Source organism: Gastrolobium bilobum, unplaced genomic scaffold (genome assembly GCF_033153095.1).
Source record: "Gastrolobium bilobum isolate Gb01-03AN ecotype WA unplaced genomic scaffold, APGP_CSIRO_Gbil_v1 utg1221, whole genome shotgun sequence".
Lineage (NCBI taxonomy): Eukaryota > Viridiplantae > Streptophyta > Magnoliopsida > Fabales > Fabaceae > Gastrolobium > Gastrolobium bilobum.
The window spans coordinates 329,770-353,011 of NW_026897257.1; the positions used below are offsets into that span (position 1 = coordinate 329,770).

The 23,242-nt window shown below is 33.6% G+C and overlaps 3 protein-coding genes across 3 annotated transcripts; all 3 read left to right on the forward strand.

The window, feature by feature from the left end:
• Positions 1-5,242: 5,242 nt before the first annotated feature.
• LOC133305561 (uncharacterized) lies at positions 5,243-6,071 on the forward strand. Its single transcript, XM_061505822.1, has one exon. The coding sequence runs from the start codon at positions 5,281-5,283 to the stop codon at positions 5,701-5,703; it is 423 nt and encodes a 140-aa protein (XP_061361806.1). The 5' UTR covers positions 5,243-5,280; the 3' UTR covers positions 5,704-6,071.
• A 4,507-nt stretch (positions 6,072-10,578) lies between these two features.
• LOC133305428 (uncharacterized) lies at positions 10,579-11,514 on the forward strand. Its single transcript, XM_061505651.1, has one exon. The coding sequence runs from the start codon at positions 10,579-10,581 to the stop codon at positions 11,512-11,514; it is 936 nt and encodes a 311-aa protein (XP_061361635.1).
• Positions 11,515-16,269: 4,755 nt separating this feature from the next.
• On the forward strand, positions 16,270-21,807 carry LOC133305402 (mitochondrial outer membrane protein porin 4). Its single transcript, XM_061505617.1, has 7 exons — positions 16,270-16,408; positions 17,331-17,407; positions 18,260-18,327; positions 18,968-19,078; positions 19,307-19,393; positions 20,122-20,330; positions 21,123-21,807. Exons 2-7 carry the CDS (start codon positions 17,359-17,361, stop codon positions 21,430-21,432), a joined length of 834 nt encoding a protein of 277 aa, XP_061361601.1. The 5' UTR covers positions 16,270-16,408; positions 17,331-17,358; the 3' UTR covers positions 21,433-21,807.
• Positions 21,808-23,242: the final 1,435 nt, after the last annotated feature.

Consider the following 23,242-nt stretch of genomic DNA (forward strand, 5'->3'; position numbering starts at 1 on the left):
CGGTTGGAGAGGGGAACAAAGCATGTCTTAAATAAGGGTGTGGATACCTTTCCTTGTAGGAGGCCTTTTGGGAGTAACCTGAAACGTAAAATCGTAAGCTCGACAGTGCTTGTGCGCGAGGCAAAGCGGACAATATCCTGCTACAGGGTTTGAGGCTGTTACATTTGGTATCAGTGCCTGGCCCTGGACCGGTGTGTACAGCGGGGACGCTGTATTCCCAGTGGGGAACATGTAATGTCCCACATCGGTTGGAGAGGGGAACGAAGCATGCCTTAAATAAGGGTGTGGATACCTTTTCTACTACAGGGTTTGGGGCTGTTACATGCATTAATTGAGCCAGTGCGTCATTATCATTCCAAATCGATATATGACTCCTTGAGACACCACACAGCAGTGCCATTTATTGGGACGCAATATGCAGTTGTAGTTTAATTAAAAGTTGCAACCGGGAGATGGCATGCTATTAGCGTGGAAATACATCCTCTAATGTTGAAACTTCGCATGATACATCACGTGAAATTTTTAACATAAACGAACAAAAAATGGCATGAAATTTGTTTACTTCTAGCTTACAAAGAATGGTATGGGAATATGCACGACGCGGTAGGTCAGATTGCAGGTTACGCTATTTTTTCTAATCGTTTCGGTCCTATTTCAACAAAGCGCGACACTGACATTTAGGTCCCTCTGGAAATTTTTAACTAAAAAGCCGGCTTTCTAATTGATTAGCTTGATTGATCTTGTTGACTTATGCTACACTGTCTACATGTATTAAATTTTCCAAGTGACAATTTTCACTATCTGCGAATAGAAGCTTTTAGTTTGAGCACGATTGGTTGCATGTAGAATTCATGATAGGGTTGGAGACCCATCGAGGATATCTACATCAAATGGATTAAGCACCTACATATTGGTTAGACATCACATCCTCATAAAAAAATCTTAAGCCATTAAATTTATATATCTTTTGGAAAAGTTCAAAAATACCTTCTTCTTTTTTTTGGTAATAATCAAAAATACCTCTTTACTATTACTTTAAATCACTTATATCCCTATATTTTTTTTAATCACTTAATCTCTTGTGGATTTTTTCATCTACATCCTTCTTTAACACTGTTAGAAAATTAACTAAGTATACATATTCTACCCTTCTTAGAACTTAGAAGAAGAAAATAAAGTGATAAAAAAGAAAAAAAATAAAACCAAATGTTATGAAAAATTAGAACACTTAATAAAATACTAAACGAAAAAAATAATAAAAAAAATCAAGTGTGTCAAATAAAAAAAGTATAGAAAAGAAAAATAGAATAAGAAAAAAATATAAGAAAAAGAAATCACAATTATGAATTTTCAATATATTTGCTTTTATTTTTTTTCTATTCTTTTTTTGTTCTTAGCCTATTTATTCTTTCTATTTAGATATGTTCGATCTATTTTATTATCTCTTTTTTATTTTATTTTTACAAAAAAATTTAGTATATGGGTTGACACAAGACTAAAAAACACCGAGAAGAAAATCAGAATAAGATAAACCAAAAAATAAAAAAAATAAAAAAAAGATCAAATATATCTAAATAAAAATGAATAAAATAGACCAAGGATAATTAAAAACGAAAAAAAATAAAACTAAATATATTGGAAACTTAAAAATGTGATTTCTTTTTTATCTTAAGTTTTTCTTATTGTTTTTTGTCTTCAGTATATATATTTTTTCATTTGGATTATTTTTTGTTTATTTGTTTTTTTTTTGTTACCGTTGTGATTTTTAATATATTTGATCTTTTTTATTTTTTATTTTTGGATAAACCGCAATATCCTTTATGGGAGGCTGTCTTGTTCGGGACGGGTTCAGGATTAAAGCTTTAACCATTCCTAGAAATATCGAACACATGCTCTCACCCTCACCTGCTCAGCTTCCATGTGCCAACTGATCGACCATCATTTGGTTTCTTCTTTTTTTGTGTTCTTATTCTATTTTTTTTATACATTTTTTTATTTTGACACATTTGATTTTTTTTTACTATTTTTTCTGTTAGTCTTTTTATTAAGTGTTCTAAATTTTGATAATATTTGGTTTTTTTATTTTTCTTTTTATCACTTTATTTTTTTCTTCTAAGAAGAGTAAAATTAGTATACATAGTAAATTTTCTAACAGTGTTAAGGAGGGGTATGAATAGAAAAAATCACATTGGATTAAGTGATTAAAAAAAAGCACAATGATGTAAGTGATTCAAAGTAATACCACATGTTTTTTTTTTACTTTTTCCTATATTTTTTAATCCATACAATTAACCCTTACTTTAATTATTCATTCATTTCCAATATAAGCCTTCAAGAGTGAGATATTGCACTTTTTTTCTTATAGAATTTATAATTTGGAGTTGGAAATATATTTCAAAATAGTTTTATGGGTTTGTTTTTTCTATAATCAATGTAGATAACTTATTTACATTGAGCTCAAAATGACGTCATTTTGAAGCAAAAATCAAGGTATTGTTATAATTATAATTTATTTCAGGATTATAATAGTCTTTTCCATTATAATTTTTTTATTTTTCAACCTAAAACGACATCGTTTTGAGAACAAATATAGATAACTTATCTATATTCACTGTCAAAAAGATTAAAGAAGCCTAGTTTTATATGTATTATTATTAACAAAATCGTGGATGACTCATTAAAGCACTGAACAATGACAACTTCTGTTTGTGTTATTAGACTTCTTGAATAAATAAAAGACTGATAGTCTATGTAGAGCTTACTATTGCAGATTTGGAGCATCTGACTATGGGTGTTTTGTTTTGTTGTACTTAAAATCAATTAAAAACCATGGGAGTTTGAAAGCTCCACAAATTTATTGGGGATGAAGTATGATCGGATGCCAATCATCAGACTTTTAATAGGCTAGCTATCGAATCAAACTCTGTCTCGGGCCGGGCTGGATAACTCTGGGGGAGAATAAAAAAAGTCAAATCTAAAACCAGATTAGTCATATCCCTTTAAATTTTAGACATTGGTTAATATTAAAAAAAAAATATATATTTCTGCAGTTAATATGCAGATAAGTTATCTGCATTTATTTCTAGAACGATGTCGTTTTGGTATTAAAATCTTAAAAAATTATAAATATAAAGACTATTATAACTTTGACATAAATTAAAATTACAAAAACATCATAATCCCGTCCTAAAACAACTTCGTATTGGACTTATTACAGATAACTTATATGCAGTAACTACAGAAAAAAACAAACACTTAAAAAAAATAGACAAAGTCTAAAAGAAGGATTCAGTTCTGATCCAATTTATCAATAAAACCAGGTCTCACTGATCCAAACAGCGCTGCTGGATGGGCCATATTTTCGGGCCTTCTGGTGGGTCCCGATCAACCCAAAAAAAGACGAACAAAATATCCACCACATACCAAACTAGAGGAAAAATTGTTGAGGGCCATTATGTTACTAAAGAAACGTGAAATATACTAAGAGGTTCTTTCCCTTTTTTATGCGGTTATTGAAGCAGTTTCTTCTTCTTCATTCTCTGTTGGATCTGGAAGCAGTTTAATTTTAGGGAAAAAAATATATATGCAAGAATAATCAAGGGTGGGAAAGTGATTAGCAGTATGGGTTCTCTTGGTCTAACCATCCTAGTTTACTAGGTCATCACGACTATTTATATTTTTTTCGGAAAATAAATGGATTTTTTTTCTCTAAAGCTTCTTTTTTCTTTTTTTTGGGTCAACATCATACCATAAACTATAAAGTCTAATTTCTAAACCTTGTAGTCGTGAAATTTCTTTGCCAGTCCATTTATATCGATGACCTAAATGGAATAATGTGGGCATCATGTAAGTCAACCAGCTTCGGCTACCAAAAAAAATGCCCAAACGAAAAAAAGTATATATTCAGACATGAAGGCCTACTTCCTCTAGTGATTGAATTTTGGCTATTTAGTCGTTTCATAGTTAATTTGCTCATGGTTGCTCTTTCGTTGCGGGCTTGCCACTCCTAAGCTATGTCAACTCGGATAAGATTAGACAGATGGAAATGAACAGAAATAGAATAGGAGCAATTATTATTATTTATTATATGATTTAAAATAAAGTAAAATTGGATGGAATTATTTCATCAAATATTATTTAATATTTTTACTCTTTTTCTCAACTTAAGGTTTTGAAATAAATTCAATTATTATTTATTCATTTATTGCTATTTTATTTATTTTTCAAATAATAAAATATTTTTTAAATTTTATTATAACTATTTATAGTGAAATAAATATTTATCCTTTTAAAAGACAGTAATTTTAATTAAAATAATTATTTTTATTTAATATTTAAATTAAAAAAAATCACACTTTCTCACATCATGATTCGTACGTATTATGTAACTTATACTCTCACCATAAAACACTATATATAATTTTGATTAAAATTACACAGTTTCATATCATTTAAAATAATAAACACTAATCCCATTTAATATAGCATAATTATTTTATTTTATTTCGTTCCATTCTATTTAATTATATCTTGGTATCTTACTCAATTTCTTTGGTCACGCTTGTCATTAATACGTAACTAAAGCATATGACAACGGTTTACAAAAAAAGAAAAGAAAAAAAACATATAACAACGAATGGGACAACCTAGTGCCGGCTACCATAAACAAAAACCGTGCGTGTCAAGTTGACAGATAAGCTTTTTACATTATGCTAATAAATTATCGATTTCGTGTTGACAATAATAATAATATTGATTACTGCATATTACTTCTCGTGTATATTATATTATTTTACATCATATTTCATGGATTACGTGCAGAATCTGAAAAACGTAAAACTAATAATATATATGTAAAAAGTGTGACGTGCACTAAGGTGTATAACTAAATTGTGCATTGTACAAAAATAAATAAATAAATTGTACATTATTTAATACAACAAATTAAGATCCTAGAGATAACTCCCATTGGAAATTGATTGTGGCAGCTGAGGCTGTTAGCGGGTCAATGAACAAGCAAGCTTAAAGAGAAGTAAGAAACAGTCAAATTTTTGACCATACTTAATTCAATATATGACCAAGTTTTCAAACTGTAACCGCGTCGTTGTTAACTCGGTAATCCATATCTGTACGAATTGTTCAGCACCACTTTCCTTCCCTATTAAGTTCCTAGTTTAACCCAACCCCGTCTTCCACTTCCTATAAATTAGTATTTTCATGCACTTGCTTCCTTCAACTACGATAATAACTATTTGCCCAATTGCACAACTCTCTTATAACATGACCGTGGACGAGCACGAGCACAAGAACAAGAACAAGCAAAAGCAGAACACATCTCTGTTAAGCCGCTTAAGGATGGTGGTGCGCAAGGTGAGGCTCCTATTAAGCTCCACCCTACTCAGCCACACGTGGCATGCTGCAACCGTACTCCGCCGAGCTTCTCCGACCAAACGCAACCTTAGTTTCAACGATCGACCCGGATTGATTCAATGTTCGGAGGAAACTGGTTCGGAGGGTTCGGTTTCTTCTCCTCCTGGCCTTCAGAGGACCATAAGCTGTCCTTCAGATGATGATATTGATAAAAGATCAGAGATTTTCATAGCTAACTTCAGAAAGCAGCTTCAGATGGAGAGGCAAATCTCCTTGCAGCTACGTTATCGCAGGGAGAATAGTTTTGAATTGGTCTCTCCACGATTATGTTGAGTTTGATTTTGGTTTCTTGAGTTTGAGGTTTACTTGATGATGGAGGACTTTGTGTTTTTTCGAAAAAGGATCTCTATTATGATCAAGTCAACGTGAAGTGATGGCTGGTTTTCTATGAAGGCTTTGCAATTTGCATCGATGGCCGAGAGAACATGTAAAAACAAATTCTGAATTTTTTATCTTTACTCGGGGTGATATATAAGAAGGCAAAATTCTTTTGTTAGTGTATGAAGTTTTGAAGTTTTGGGATTGTTTTAAATCTTCTGTAATAATTTGCCGCAATAAGAGGAGCCTGGGAACATCTGATGTTTTTGTTAGTTGTTCCTTCGCTCTCGTATATTTCAGTATTTGCTTCTTTCTTATTGTCCCTGTACAATATTATACCTTAAAATATTAAATTATGTTAATAGTTTTTGCTCTTCTTTCAAGTTCCGTATCTATGCACAAGCTGGGATATACCATGTTTATCCGTTGTCCAGGTAATTGAATGGCAGCCTGAACTTAAGTGTGTAACTAGCGCAGGTCACATGTTGCTAGCTATGACTATTCAAATAACATAGTTCAACTATCTAGGAAAAACTATTAATTTAGTATGTTAATTAGTAGTTCGAAGGATAAAATACTAATTCCAAATTATTCCGGACTAGCCTCCCTAGCTTTGTCTAATAAGTCGGCCCTCATTTGTTTTCTCAAAGTGAGATTTTTACATCCTCACAATAGAGGCTCCATTAAGCTACACATATAAGAGATATGTTTGGCTCATATGCATGCATTGCAGTGGGCCCACTGGGCAGAATAATTGTAATATTTCCCATTTATATATACCTCATCTTCGATCACTGAAGGGGCATCCTGCATGCATCCACCATTTTAGTCTGTTGAAATATTGTGTCGTGGTGTCTTTTTATCATCTCAAACTAGGAAAATTACTTGATTGTAATCGTGTATCAAATGTAGTTTATAAAAAAGAGCAACATATTGCCTGATTTTTCTCTGATTATGGATAAAAAAAAATTGACTCAATTATTATATCATCTCATGTCTATATTAAAAGATAGATTAGTTATATTTATAAATTTTTTTGTTTACAAACTATACTATCTTCTCTCGGAAGGAACACTAGTTATAGTATCTTCCCCGAGAGAAATAATGTAGTTTGTAAAATTTTATAAAAAAAACTTATAAACGAATCTTTCTGTACAAATTATTTATATTGTATACAGTTGAAAATACATTTTTTTTTTTCTTTCCAAATTACCCTGAAGTTCTTTTTTCCCCAAAATACCCTTCCCTCCCTGTTACACTTGGTTTTCTATTCTTCCCATATGGAACAGCAGCCGCCGCCTGAGCCGTCTTCGGTCTTCCACCTTGCACCATCAACAACGTCGACCACCGCCTAAGTCATCCGCCGACCGTCGATTCGATGGCAACAACACCGACGATCTGAGCTAGCGCTCCTTGTGCTCCCGTCGCCGACCAAGCACGTTGTCGCCAGCCAGAAGCACGGTTCCATCGCCGTCCGCTTCGATCTTTGCCTATCCTTTCCACCTTGATTTTGCGTCCCCGTCGTTGGTAAGCAATTGATCCTGGTGCGTCTGTTTGAAGTCCACCTGTGTCAAAGGGAAAACACAACAAATAATTAGAAGTCCTCCTCGTGTTCTAATATACTGTTTGAAATATAATCCTGTATACATTTCTTGATTAAAGGCAAAATAATTTAGCTTAATTATTGTATTATTTTCTATTTATATCAATTCTTATCATCATTAAGATAAGAAGAAAATTATCAGTGTGAACATAACTATAATGATTGAATCACTATAAATTCATGTGTTCTATTTTTTTATTTTTAATACTCTCTCAATCTTTGCATTAGATATTCATGGTATCTCCTCCATATAATTTTGGTCCACCACGCGTCTAAAATCACTGATATATTGAAATACCTCACCCTATCAAAGAAAAAAAGACCTAAACTCCTCACTTAATCATTCAAAAAAGAAGAAGCAAAAGTTAATATTGAATTCCTAATAAGATAAAAATTATTTCATATATACTAATAAAAATAATGTAAATATTACAAAACGTCTTTTTCAAATAGACAATTTAGTTTGTGTTCATTCATTTGTTAAAAATATGTATAGATTGTAATCTATAGTATTTCAAAAATAGGAAAGTAATGCAACTGTACATATATAGTAGGGATGTTCATCAATCGATTCAAACTGCGATGATTAAATTAAAAAAAAATCAAAAAAGAAAACCGCATATTTTAAGTCGGGATACAAGGAATTGTGCAATCATGGTACCTAGTGAAAAGTATATTTAGCCCAATATTATTTGAACTCGGCCAAGAATGAGATGTGAGATCAAAAGAATATGCCAAGGTCCAATTCTTATATATATTTATATATATGGAAAAAAATGTTTATCCTTTTAAATAACATAACTCATGTCATTTCATTCTCACAAAGAGCTTTTTTTTTTTGTCAACTTTCTCTCATACTTTATCTATCTCTTAAAATGACATAACTTTTCATCCTTTAAAATGACACACATTTATATATATATATATATATATATATATATATATATATATATATTATCCCGGCTATATATGCTCAAATTCAAAGAAAAACCCAACATGGAGCACCCCGATATTTTAGGTACCCAAACTACCGGGCTAAGGGGTAACACGGGTACCTCGGCCATAAAGGTTGAAAGGGGAAAACTTACTCAATACTCAGCTTACGAAACCCGATTGATCTTGAACACAATCAAGATATAATAACTGCAATGGTTGACACAATTAAGTCGGCCAAGGAGGAATTCAGTCCAAAGTAAAACTTTCAAAAAAAGGAAAGTAAACTTATCAACATGAAAACAATAGATATTACACTCCGGTAACTCGAACACTCCGACTATCGGGTTGGGGGCAACTGTTATGGACTTATATAAGACTCATATATGTGAAGGTCCAATAAAGGACAATAGAGAGGGATAATCATGTAAATTAGGAAAGAATCCTATTATTGATAACAATCCTATCATGACAACTACACAGTCAGATATTGAGCCCTTGGATGGATCATCAAAGGCCCACGACTTTATTGTCTACAAGTAAGAAGGCAAAGCCTACAAGTATGGATAAATCTCTCTCTTATATGATTATGTTGTCACTGTGCATACACACTACCCCTTTGGCAAACGTCGTTTATACCGTGTGCATTGATCTAACATCTTAGGGTATTCTAATTCATAAATACCTTGTAGAGAGTACCAGATCTTATATAAATTCTATCAATCTCTCATTGGACATCTGTCACAAAGGACAAAACAGATTTTAATATCATGTTATGATGTAAATTACGTGAATGATTTTATATTTGGTAATAATGCATAAATATTTTTATAAAGGACATGTGAGAGGCTAAGAAAACTTTGGAACTAAGAGGAGCTGATGTGGGATCTGATTGAGTGCTATCTTGAACGCTGTTTTATAGAGCAGTATTGTTATCTGCTTGTGTTGGCCAATTTGAATGTGTTTCTAAAACCTTCGGTTCTTACTTATTTTGGAAAACCTTGACCTGCTTACCTTATTCCTTTTACATTGGGTTGTTCTAAATTTGTTAGAACAATGAAAGTACTTGGAGTCGTCAAAATAGAACAATCCCCTGGTCTAGTGTATCAATAAGCGGTTGTAAAGCAAACGTGTTATGCACTTCGATTCTAAAAAGAACCTGCCAAGCGGCTAATCAGTCACACGGTTCTTCCTGTCTTGATTGATCACCCGGGGTAACGGATTAATTCCCAACCTTATAAAAAGAATATCGTTTATTAAGGAAGAAAAAGTGGACTTTCATGAATTTCATGGTAAGTTAGCACGAGGGGAACCAGACTGAAAGTGAAAGCTGGTGCCGACAGAAAAATCATGTCTTCTAGGATCGAAGTTTTAGTTATATTTGAACTAAGCACGTTAAAGAATTATTTCCCAGACCAAATGGTAGTAGCTCAGTTGGCGCATGGGAGCTAAGCAGGTGGGAGTGAGAGCATGTGTTCGAATCTCTCCAGTATCACCTTTGGAAGGGGTTTAAAGCCTTAACCCGCCCCGAATCTGATTAGTTGCGAAGCAATGAACCGATTAGAATATTTCCAAAAAAAGTATCCAAAAAAAAAAAAATTATTTCCCGGTCAATGGCGTTACTTGCTTCATAGTCAAGTATGGCGTGAATGATGTTCAAGCCACCCTTGTTCATGCAAATATGCCTAATTACGAGAAGTTGACCAAACCACTTTACACTAAAACCAAGCAAGCGAGACTAAACATATGGATGCAGCCAACATTTAGGCTCAACTACACCATCTCAGTAGTTCCTTTCTCACGCCAGTGTCCAATTAACATATTAATAATTAATGAATGAAGTTGCTCGATACTAGGCACATATTAAGGACATATTTATTGAAAGACCAAAAAGTCCCTAGTCTTGTAGCCGTCCTCTGCATCTTTTTCCTATATCTCATTTAAGTTACTTAAAGAGCTAATCAAATTATCATTTTATTAAATAGAAAAAAAAAAGTGTATGAATTTGTATTGCTAAACAATTACTTTACAGGATGATGCTTTATAATGGAAAGAGTTTATTGCCAATCACACTCCTCTAAAAAGAGGAAAAGTCAAAAGGGTGTGGGAAATCCTAGTAGCACGAAAATGAACACTAATTTATGTACCCAAAAAAAAAAAATGAACACTAATGCGTTGCCCCTAAGAAACTTGGAAATTTATTAGTGTCATCACTCAGATTGCCAAACCTCCCTGCAGTGTTTACACATTCCTTTTCCCAGAAAAAACTCCAGCTTTTGCGAAGCTTCAACACAATGGTGATGAAGTCCCCAAAGCCAAACAGGGGACATTTCGTGCTCTCTTGTTTCATCTTCATCTTCTTCCTCTGCGTATTGGCTTCCATAAACGAAGTTCGATTCGAGGGGTTACTAAGGTTCGGTCGATGTGCTCTCTCAAACAACTCTCTAGCCGCAAACTCTTCCTTCTCCAAAGAAGAAGACACTAGAATTCTCATCGCCGTTCTCACACTCCCCGACCAATACCTACGACGGCACTTCCTCCGCCTCGTCTACGGCACACAAACCCCTGAGGATGCAAAAGTTGATGTTAAGTTCGTGTTCTGCAACCTTACAAAAGAGGACCAGAAGGTAATGGTGGCGTTGGAGATCATGCGTTACAACGACATCATCATCCTCAATTGCACAGAGAACATGAACAAGGGGAAGACCTCAACGTTCTTCAGGAGCTTGCCTGAGATTTTCAACGAAACCAACGGACCTTACCCTCCTTACCATTACGTGATGAAAGCAGATGATGACACGTACGTGAGGCTGAACAGTTTGGTAAAGTCGCTGAAGCCGTTGCCAAGGGAAGATTTGTATTATGGATTCGTGATACCATGTGGGAGCATGGACCCCTTTAAGCATTACATGTCTGGGATGGGGGTTTTGGTATCTTGGGACATAGTAGAGTGGATCCATGGTTCTGATATTCCTAAGAAACACGTGGAGGGTCCAGAGGATAAGGTGTTTGGAGATTGGATGCGATGGGGTCGCAAAGGAAAAAATAGGTACAATGCTAAGTGGTCTATGTACAATTATCCTGATCCAGTCTCGGTATGTAGCCACGAGCTTTGGCCTGACACTATTGCGGTTCATTTGTTGAAGAATCAAGAGAAGTGGATTCGGACTCTCAAGTATTTCAACCACACTGATCCTTTGAAGCCATCCAAGTTGTATCATATACCTTAGCTGTTAGGTGATCCTAATCTTTGCTTTTCACCATTTTGTTTATTTCATTTTATTTTTTTAATATATGATGATGATAATAATAATACGACATCAGATTTCATTTTGGGGTCTTAATATATAAGCTGTTGTTGTCTTCTGTTGAGGGAGAGTAGAAAAAGGGAGCAGTTAACTTGCATGGTGCGATTTAGTACCCAATTTGTAATTTTTGATATGCAATTGAAACGTACTTGGTTTATAGTTGTTGTAGAAAAACAGGGATATATTAATGGGAATTTGAACAAACCTTAGAGAAGTAAAAGGAAATCAAGTCAAATTGGGAAACAAGAGTAAGTGATGAAGGCAGAGGAAAGAAAACAAGAAGTCAAGTCAGGGCAACATTCACTAGGGAAATCCCATCATATAGCATCCCATAAGAATAGAGATTTGCGGGCACTTTCTTCCTAAATAGACAAAATGACATGTTAAGGATTTGTTCATTTTGTTGTGTTCGCTTGTTCGGCATTCAGAATTCTCCTGAATCTCCTACTCTTCTTGTTATTGGGTTCTGCTCTGCTATTTTCAGCAGAACTTAATATGAAATTGGGTGAACTCTTTCTGAGGCCCAGTTTGAGTGGATCGGATGTACGGTGCAGTCCAAACACGAACAAAACCCAATTGGGATCAAGCAGTGCAATAATAACAGTGTTTGGTCCCCCATGTGGTTAGGTGTTAATTAATAGGGAAATCATTTTCTCATGCGATAGGAGATAGTTTTCTTATGTTGTGAGACATCGAAACCTGTGTAATTCTTTTTGTTTTTTTGTTTTTTTTAACAAGTGGTGGCCCCACCACTTGTTGTGTCTATGGCATGAGAGATGCAACCTCATGTGACATGAGAAAAGAGAAACCCTAATTAATATTATGAACCAACTCAGTACAACTGGTCAGATTAGCCTTCTTTTTCAGTAAAAAATTGTACTTGAAATTGAAAATATAATCTCGCTCTACAGGAGGGTTAGACTGCAAAAATTTAAACAATATCATTTTTAAAAAATATATATATGTGTGTGGAAAAAATATTTTTACAGTCATTTTAGATAAGATTATCTACAGCTATCCCAAAAACTACGTCGTTTTGATTAACGAAGGATATTTCTGTAATTTTAAGTGAATTAATGAAGGATGTTTCAATAAAATGTATATGATAAAAAAAAAATACAGAAATACCCTTCATTAATTCACCTAAAATTAAAGAAACGCCATTTATTAATCAAAATGACGTAGTTTTTTGGTAACTGTAAATAACCTTATTTAAAATGTAAATAACCTTATTTAAAATGACTGTATACATATTTACCTCTGTATATATAGGCCATGGAGTCTTTTCTTCATTTTCATTGATTTAATGTATGTATTATTTATTTGCATTATAAAGCTTTTTTACGCATTTGAATACAAGATTAATCTTTATACTAACTAGTGAAAGTCTTTACACATCACGCACAAACTTGAATATTGCTCAAAGTCATGGCTAGCGAGTTCGATATAATATTAAATAAAATAATATAAAAATAATGTAGATCCTCTCTTATTTTTAATATCAGGATGAAAATATTCAATTTGTATCATATTAGAAGAATCAGTATAATTAATTATAGACCCATTAATTATCTTTTAAAAATCTCTGTATTTCTTAAAAACCAACACAAAGAAGATGAGTGACCAAACTGGGCAGCAATGAGACGAGAGACACCTCAACCTCAACGAAGCAAGTGGCATTAAGAGCATGTTTGGTGTATAGTATAGGTTAAAGTCTGATAGTATAAAAATTAATTAAATTTTAATATTATCCAACGTTTAACATGGTATTGTATAAGATAATATCTTCCAATATTTTAAAAATTAATATATTAAAAAAATTATTTTAATATATTAATATTGAAATAATATATTAGTTCTTGAGAATTGTACTTGTAAGTGTTGCGAAATCGGCAAGTATACCGTTCGTTTCAAGTAATGAAGTGATAAATAAGATATCGTTCCCTCGAGGATTAATGCACCACTTACTAATTTAACTATTCCCTTTAAGTTGAAAGAAAAATTCAATTTGATTGTGAAAAATATTTGTGATCGTAACTTAAAAATAGAAATTTAAAAACAATAATAATTAAAAGCATGCAAGAATTAAGAACGTCTAGAAAATATGAGAGTGATTAGAAATTATAAAAAAGTTGCAGTCATGATGCACTTCATCTCTGATCCTCCTTTATGTTCCTAAATTGAATTTTATAACTAACTAGTTTATAAGTTCAGACAATTCATTATTTTCTTATTAAATAGTTGAACCCTAATGTCTTAGTGATTTCAACCATTTAATCCAATTAGAATTCTAGTGTCCTATTAATTCCTCTTGAATTAAACATTAAGCAAATAAATTAAAAGTTAGCAATCTATGTAAGTCTATGTTTAGGTCATACACGGATTGTTATTCTATCATTGTCTGAATTAAAATCCTAATATGTCAATTGTGAGCTCTAACCCTCAAAATCCTATAATAGAGCGATCAATTTTATCAAAGATATGGAATAATTAACACAGTCAGAATAAAACTAACTAAACTAATTAATTATAAATTGTGTATGTGATCCCAACTACAAAAATAAATTAGCCAGACATATCCGGCTTTAACAAATTAAAATAATAAAAAGAATTCATAAAAGCAATAAAGAAGAAAAAGAAGATGAAAAATCAATGTTCTTCAGTCTTCAACTTCGTCGGAATCCTAATCTCCAGCGTGAGTCTCCAAGAATTCTCTCAATTCTCTATTTTCACAATTCTCTCCAGCCAAAGATTGTTTTCCCAAGGGTGCCTGGTCTCTTTTTATAGACTTCGTTCCCTTGTTTTGAAATCTTGATTATATATGCTTTTTATGATCTCCGCAGATATCTTATGATGTAAGATTAAAAATTGTCACGTGCTTCCCGCGCTACTAGCGCCAGGTTGGCGCTGATAGCGTGGGAGTATTGTCTTGAGGCAGTAGCTTCGCGCAACTAGGGTGAATCTCGTGCTGATAGCGTGAATGACAAAAAATGTTGGCGCTGCTAGCGCCAGTGCCACGCTAGTAGCGTGGTGGCACTGTGTTGGAAAGTGAGGTTGGCGCTGATAGCGCCAGTGCCGCGCTAGTAGCGCGGTGGCTTCAGACTTAAAATCATATCTATGCTGTAAGCAATATTAATACATCAATCCCTTATCAGGCCTAATCTATCCCCTTAGGCCTGATTAAGTTATACATCATTTTGATGTATTAAGAGATTATACTGTATAAGCTTATACTATACGATGGTCACTTCAAACAACAGAAAAAGTCATAACGTATAGTATAAGCTTATACTATTAAGCCTTATAGATCGCACCACTTCCAATGTCTTTTTCATTCCCCCACATTCTTCTCTTTCTTCCTAGCCTCGCACGTGACGACGTCGTTGCGCACCAGTACTTGTTGGTTTCGCATCCGTGAAGGTTTGGTGAGTTCGCACTCTACCCTTGTTACCTGTTCGACAGAAATCCCCAATTGCGTGTGACTTTTTTTGTTTTTTAATTTCAGGAAAACCTTGGTCATGTTCTGAAGAGTTTCAGTGAAGAGAGACCCTTGCGAATATTCAAGCTGGTTCATTTTTATTTTTTTTATTTTTTGCAACTCTTTTGTCATTTTTCAATTAGTCTTGGAAATGTGTTTTGATGAACTTGATATGAATGTTTCAGAGGGGTTCGCTATTGTTTGTGAAGCTGCAAGAAGAAAACTGGGAATGTGCCATTTTGATGTATATATATATATATATATATATATATATATATTTGTTTTATGTTTGTTTACTTCGGACTCAGCAAAATGGGAATGCACCATTTTTTATATATGTTTAGGTTCCCTGAATGATTCCTTTCATGAAGTTGCTTATAAGTTTACAATTTTGCGTACAACAATGTTATGATACCATTATGTTTCGTGAGTATTTTCTGGCAAGTTGAATACCAATACACAAGATTTATATGAAATAACAAAAAAACTTAATCTTAGTCGATGATTCAACTTTCCAACAAGAGAAATGGTGCATCAACATTGTTTCTCGAATAAGACCATTTAGAAATTTTATTTAGTAGTCATGAACTTCTTTTAAAAAATATTGAAGGTTTTTATTTCTATAGAAATTATTTTATTTTTTTGGAGATAATAAATTTTTATAAAAATTAATATTATATGATATATTTGGAAGAACTATATAAATTCTTTATTAAGGGGTATTTTTGTCAAAAATATTTATTTTTATCCTATATAGTATTATATAGTGAATTACCAAACACTTGACAGTATTAATTTATACAATACGTTATCTTATATAAAATTATGTCAAAGCTGGATAGTATTAGAATTTAATCAGGTCTTATACAATGAGATCTTATACTATCTGACTTTATACTATCAAGCCTTATCCTATACGTCACACCAAACGTTCCCTCAGATCTTATACTATCAGCCTATCAGACTGACTTTATTTTAGACTGTGCGCCAAACATGGCCAAAAGGACATGAAAGGCATTTTACTTTAAAGTAGTGTCAATCAAGTAATTCTGTCTTGGCTGTGACCTAACCTAGCCCTCACCGACCAATGAGATTCATAGTTTTGATATATTATTTTAAACAAAAATGGTTATTCGCCCGTGAGTAGGTCTAGGTGTGAATTGGCCACGTCATCATTGGAGTTAAAGAGTTAAGACGCGGGCCTTTGCTTTTTCTCACGCTGCCTCCACACACTGTGCTGTCAGCTACGCGAGAGAGTAAGGCGTTCCAACTCCTTCGTTTGCGGCGGCGGCGGCTGCGTTTTCTCCCCGCCTCAATCATTTCATCTTCATATTCTCTGTAAGATCTCTGTCTCTATCTCTCTCTCTATCTCTCTCTTTTCTATTCACGCAATTTGATGGTGGAACTAGAAGCGATCACTCCTTTTACCACTTTTAAGATTATACCCTTTATTTTTTCCGTCTTTTCTTTGCTAGCATTGATATATTGTTATTGGGCTTCTGATTAAGGTTATTAGTCTTCAAAAGAGGCATTTTTTCCCATTTGGGTATTTCGTCGAGCATCTGGCTCATACGAAATATATAGATGTGATGTGCATTAGTATGATAGTAGTTGAGAAGCTGTTGCACTTTGTTAGAAGAGGGTTGAGGGGAATCGTGTATCTTGTTCGATTCAAATTCACAACTCCAACCGAAGTGCAACAGTAGCCGTGTGTCAAGTTCCTCTGAACCTCAGTTAACCATTTACGGTGATGTAAATGGCCAAGATTACTTTTCAAATTCACCATATCAATTGATCCAGCTTTGTGTGCATTAAGTTAGTGAGATTGAATCATAAAGGAACATAAATCATTTTCCTGATGGGTTGAATATTAAGTAGAATTCTTATGCGTTAATGTGACCTATAAATTTCGCAGGCTTCAACTTTGTTTGTTGTGCTCATGAGTCACCAGGTGTTGCTCAAGAGCGTACTTCATCTTTTGCTGGATCAATTTACTGATTATGGGTTATACCTGTATGGGCATAAATGCAGTACATGCATAAAAGCTCATAGTCCCACCACTCTTCAGTGCCATTGAGTATGGTCTTGCTTGCTGGATGATTTTATTACTAATCTTATAGAAAATATCACATTTGCATGAATGCTCCCAAAATATTTTGATCTTTGTTATTTTCCTTTGTTTTTGTCCTGTTTTATACTTATCAGTTTTTTTTCTCCAAATTGAAAATTAAAACAAAAAATAATAATTGTGATTTCACAGGGTTTGCTACATTTCATTCTGAATCAATATGGCCAATGGTCCAGCGCCATTTTCTGAGATTGGCAAAAGGGCTAGAGGTAAACCTGCATTTGAAATCATAATATATTCTTTTTTATATCATTGCCCAAAGTTGCTTTCCATATGTAGTTGAACACGTCCATGGTTACCAATTGTTATACATACATAAACAACATCCCATTGCCGGTTTCTGAATGCAAATTGGTTCCCTCATCAACACATTGGTCTATGTATTACAGTTCATCACCCATTCACCCCTCACTTACATATGCATCATATATGTAGTATTATATGGTGAACATCCATAAAAAAAAAATTCTGGTATCGGTGTGCTCTAGTTCAAAAAAATAAAAAATAAACCACTCCCCGTTTAAACCCGACTAGCGAGAGTGGGGTGGAGGCAATCCTTGTACGCGACCTTACCCCTGCATAATTGTAAAGAGGCTGTTTCCTGAATTCAAACCTATGACCTTTCAGTCATGAAAGAACAGCTTTACCACTGCTCTAGTTCAATAATATAATTTTTCAAAACTTTCTGTTCTACTGCATGACTAATTCTCTTTACCACTGCCTGCTTTTACTGTACTTATCGATTGAGATTTCTCACCTAATCCAGATATCTTGAACAAGTTCAATAGGCATTCTCAAATTACATATTTGTCGACTTTATCGATGCATCACTTGCATAGGACAACAGGTCTCTGAGAGCATGGTCTTTTGTATGAAAACTATGTTAGCTAACAAATTGTCTCTAAAATTTTCCTTCTTTCGAACACCCTTTCTGATAGTTAGAAGTCATCTATGGCTGAATATTTAGATTATTGATTTCTTTATATCTCATATCAAGCCACATCTAAATTTTGTAACTATACTCGGGTCATTAAATTGTGAATATTCTGGTTCTTATGCAGACCTCTTGTACAAGGATTACAATTTTGATCAAAAGTTTAGCCTGTCAATTCCAAGCTCAACTGGATTGGTAATGCTTATCCCACTTTGTGCGGTTATCTTTTTTTAATTAGTATTAATAGTTTAGTGTTCAGTATCTCATTGCAGTTGATACTTAGTAGATATTAAATCATTTTTGCTTGAATATGCTATGGTTCTAAGCACCCACACACAGAGAACAGGAACACACATATACTGGACATCATATAATTTAACCTGATATGCAAGATATTGACTGATCATGCATTTTTTTATATTCTCCTTTACCATCAAGAAATGCTAACAATGATTCTTTACAAAATCTGGAAGACAGTAATGTAAATCTCTAAATAACTAATTGTGTGTTCTGACATCATTTGGCTCTCATATAAACCTTCCCCTCCCTCCTTGCGGAATTGTACTGCCAAATATAATGCTACTTGAGAGGATGAATGTTGTTTTTTTCTTCCTTGAGTAAGTTGGTTTTACAAATTTGGCTACTCATATTTTTCAATTCATGGGTTGTTTACACATGCTCATGGGTATGAGCTCGGAAGAGGACGGATAGTCATGGCAATTGGAAAGTTGCATCAATGTTGTTTTTTGTCTAATGTAGTGTAAAATGAGCACAACCTTTAGCCTGTCCTTCTGTTTAATGTGCGTGATTTCAAATTTGACTTTCCATTTGGCAGGGCCTCGTAGCTACAGGGTTGAAGAGGGATCAAATTTTTATTGGTGACATAAATACGCTTTACAAGAGTGGAAATACTACAGTGGATGTGAAAGTTGATACATACTCTAATGTAAGAAATCAATGTCTTCTTTTAATCAAATTTCTTTTGAATATAGATTGTGTTGCTACTACTGCTACTCTTGATCCGTTGACGAGTGATTTTTACGAAAGTTCAAACTTTCTAAAACTGGTTAATTTATGTATGTTTATGTAAACTGAAATCGGTGATTAGTATGATGCTTGATTGAAAATTTTATCATCTCTCAAGTACAGTGATATTTTCTCGGATTCTCTTCAGGTATCTACAAAAGTGACTGTGAATGATGTCTTCCGTAGTACAAAAGCAGCTTTGAGCTTCAATATACCTGATCACAAGTCAGGAAAGGCGAGTATGATCTAGCTTTCCCAATGTGTAAAGATGTTAATGCGTGCTTCATAAGACTGAATTTAAGGAATGCAGTGTTTTTATTTGCTCCTGAAAATACTATGAATGTTACCTTTAATTCTCTATCTTTGAGGATTTCATAAATATCACGATGCATTATAGCCTAACCCATACTAGCAAAGGAATTGATAATAAAAGTTTTCAGCTGAATAACTTTAGTCACCAAAAGGGATTGCATTCTTAATTTATGCTGAAAATCATGTGGTTGGCATATCATTGATGATAGTTGATTCACTTGATTGAGATGGGTAACTAGCATATAATCAGAATTGACAAATTGATAAGCTAATGCACTAAATCATTAAGTTACCCATGATTGGCAAATCATTAAGTTTAAAAGAAATGCAATTTTTTTTTTCCCTTGTGCGTGTGGGGAGTTGCGGCAGAGAGATTGTCTCTTTTATTATGGTAACATTTATCAGTAATGATTTAGAATGGTAACAAGGATAAAATGTTTTAAATTTTGATAATAACGTAGTAAATCCCGTAAACAGCCTCTCCAGTCATAGGATTGTGGCTGCTTATATTTGACAGTTTGGCGCTTCCGAACCCCACAGGGGTGGGAGTCACCTGCACTGGGCCATCCTTTTTTTATGCTTAGTAACATGTAAGCACTGAATTTACTTGAGCATTCTTACAATGTATCTGACTATGCGATATTACCTCAGCTGGATGTGCAATACCTTCATCCTCATGCAGCCATTGATTCTAGTATTGGTTTGAATCCATCCCCTCAATTGGAGCTTTCAGCTGCGATTGGCAGCAAAGATATTTGTCTGGGTGCTGAAGTTGGATTTAATACAACTTCTGCTTCATTCACAAAATATAATGCTGGAATCGCCTTCAATAATCCAGAGTTCTCTGCAGCACTTATGCTGTAAGTGTTGTTGGCACCATAATTTCCTGATTCAGTATTATATCCTAGTATCTTATTATTTTATGCTTCAATAACCTGTGTTTTTGAATGTTTTCAAATAGTATCTGAGAGGTCCTATCAGATAGGCTAGACAAAATTGTGAATTTTATATACATGGCTAGAACTATTAGTTTGATTCTCATACGTTATATTTTTTGAAAGCATGATTTGTTAATTGGAATATTTTATTTATTTTTAAAAAAATGCAAAGGCAAGTTATCCCTGAATTCTGAAGCCTTAAAAGTCGTTGTGGTCAACTACAGCTCTTTATGTATAAGATTTGAACTGAACTAATTGGAGTGGACTGGATTCGATGGTATGTAATGGGTTCTATTTCTAAAATTTTGAATTTTATTTAAATTTGTTACAACCAGCATTGATTGAAGAAAATAAATCCCGTGAAAATTATGTGTATTAAAACTCACAAATATAACTTCTGCCTCTTTATATTTGTAGACAAGCAATATTATAACGAGGTGGAAAATTTAATGGTTATGATTTATGGGGAGAGGATAGCTGGCAGCTAACACCTTATGTGTGTGTGTGTGTGAGAGAGAGAAGTGGATTTAATGATTTGTTTAAAGCATGAGTATTTGCGAAATGACTATTTCTGTGTTATGGTTTCCTTTTTCTTACAATTTGTGAAGATTTGTCTTTGTCTACGAAAGTTGCAGAATTCAAAAAATGTGTTTATCTGCTTTGATGGGGTATATCCTTCCATATAACAATACAATGGACTCAATGTTTATGCAGGGCTGATAGAGGACAGTCCCTGAAGGCCTCTTACATTCATTATGTGGATCGTCCGGATGGATTTACAGTTGCTGCTGAAATCACTCATAGGTTTTCCTCTTTTGAGAACAGATTTACCATTGGGAGCTCACAGTCAATAGATCCAAACACAGTTTTAAAGACTCGATTCAGTGATGATGGCAAAGCTGCCTTCCAATGTCAACGAGCGTGGAGGCCAAATTCTCTTATAACCTTGTCCGCTGAATATGACTCTTCGAAGATCTTTAGTTCATCCACCAAGCTCGGTCTTGCTCTTGCTCTCAAGCCTTAACGGCGGTCTGCCAAATTAATCTTATTTGGTCGGTGACTTTACCCTTCCATCATTTTACATTGTTTCCAAAGTCCATGGTGGGTTATTTTAAGCCCTGTCATATCATAAGGTAAACCAAAGGAATTAGTTATATTTGTGAAATCTTCTAAAGCGGCGAGGGGAAAGAGGACCCAGTTTTGAAATACTTACATAATGGCTAGAGTTTTTGTAGCTGATTTATAATACTTCCATTCAATATCTAGCATGTGATTTTGGGGCCAAATTCGATTATTGGATATAGTGACTCATGGTCAGGTGGATTGTGGAAGCCTGAGGTCTAATTTCATCATTTTCACTTAATATATTGTCATATGGCTCAACCGTGGGTCTAATTTTATCGTTCTATTTCTCCAGCTGGTCGTCTACACTCGGGAGGGAATAAAACATGACAAGACTGTTCAGAGAACTTTTTTTTAATATATCCTGGGCAGCTAAGGATATGGATTTTAGTAATTATATTTATTTTTGACGTTGACCGAATAAATGCACAATATTTATGGGGGAAATGGATTTGATAGTGAAAATTTAAGAAAAATAAATAAGAGAAAATGACACGAAGACATAATTAAATATAAAGTATTTAATTAATATTTTTCTATATTAGGATTGAAGGTTTGTTTATATTAGATTGTATCCTGTATCCAATAACGCCGGGGTTCATACAAGTGAAAATCTTGCTTCGCTTTAATTTTAAATGGGAAACTGTGATAATGCAATTTGTGATTCTTTAGAGTCGTAAATTGTTATTTTTTCAATGTTTGCTCAGTATTTCGTTAGATTATTATTTAATTATGATTACATTATATATTTAACTAATAAAAATGATTAAATAATGACTTTGAAGTATTGTTAATATGTTTTCGGTATGATTTTTAAAACATTAGTTTTTGGGAAAAACTACTCTTATGCAACATAAGAGTAGTTTTATCTCCTACACACTCATCGAAAATCGTGACACTTCTTTTTTTTCTTTTTCTTTTTTCTTTAAATGACGGACCCCACCATATGTATCTCTACAACATGAGAGAAGATCTCTCATGTAACATAAGATTAAATGAACCCTTAGTTTTTATCAGGCGTCAAATAATAATAACTATTAGTAAATTCGAATTTAAAAAAGGCCGAAGATCTTAGGAAAAAAAAACCTGGCAATTTCGATAATTAATCTAGGGTTGTATTGGATTGAGATTTTAAAAGGTTTTAACGGATTATTTTTAAACAAAAAAATTCATTGGTATTCAATTAGGATTTCAAAGGACTGGAAAAAAGTCACATAGTATTCGATCAGGATTTTAAAAGATTATTTTAGAGTCTGTCCAAATCCGTTGGTATTTAATTAGGATTCTAAACAAAGGAAACACAATATTGTGGTATTCAAAAATATGATGATTTTAATGAATTTTCTATTGGTGTGGATTTCGTGAGACTTTTTAATGAAAAATATAAATAAGATGACTCTCTCACAATCTCATCCCTAATCTCTAGGATTTCATGAGATTTCTCTATTAAGTGTCTTCTTCATTTGGAGGGTTGACCCGCTCAAAATCGGATTTCGCCATGGGAGCTCTGTCAAAGCTGAAAAACAACATATTTTCATCATAAAACAACCTAGAAACCACAACCCAACAAGATTTTAATCTAATCCATTTCAAAAACAGAAGATTTTTGAGCGATTTTTGATAGTTTTAATAGTTTAAAAAATTATTTTTCAAGCTATTGGTTACGATTTTTCTTGGTTTCAAAATGTCTGATTTTTGTATTAAAAATAACA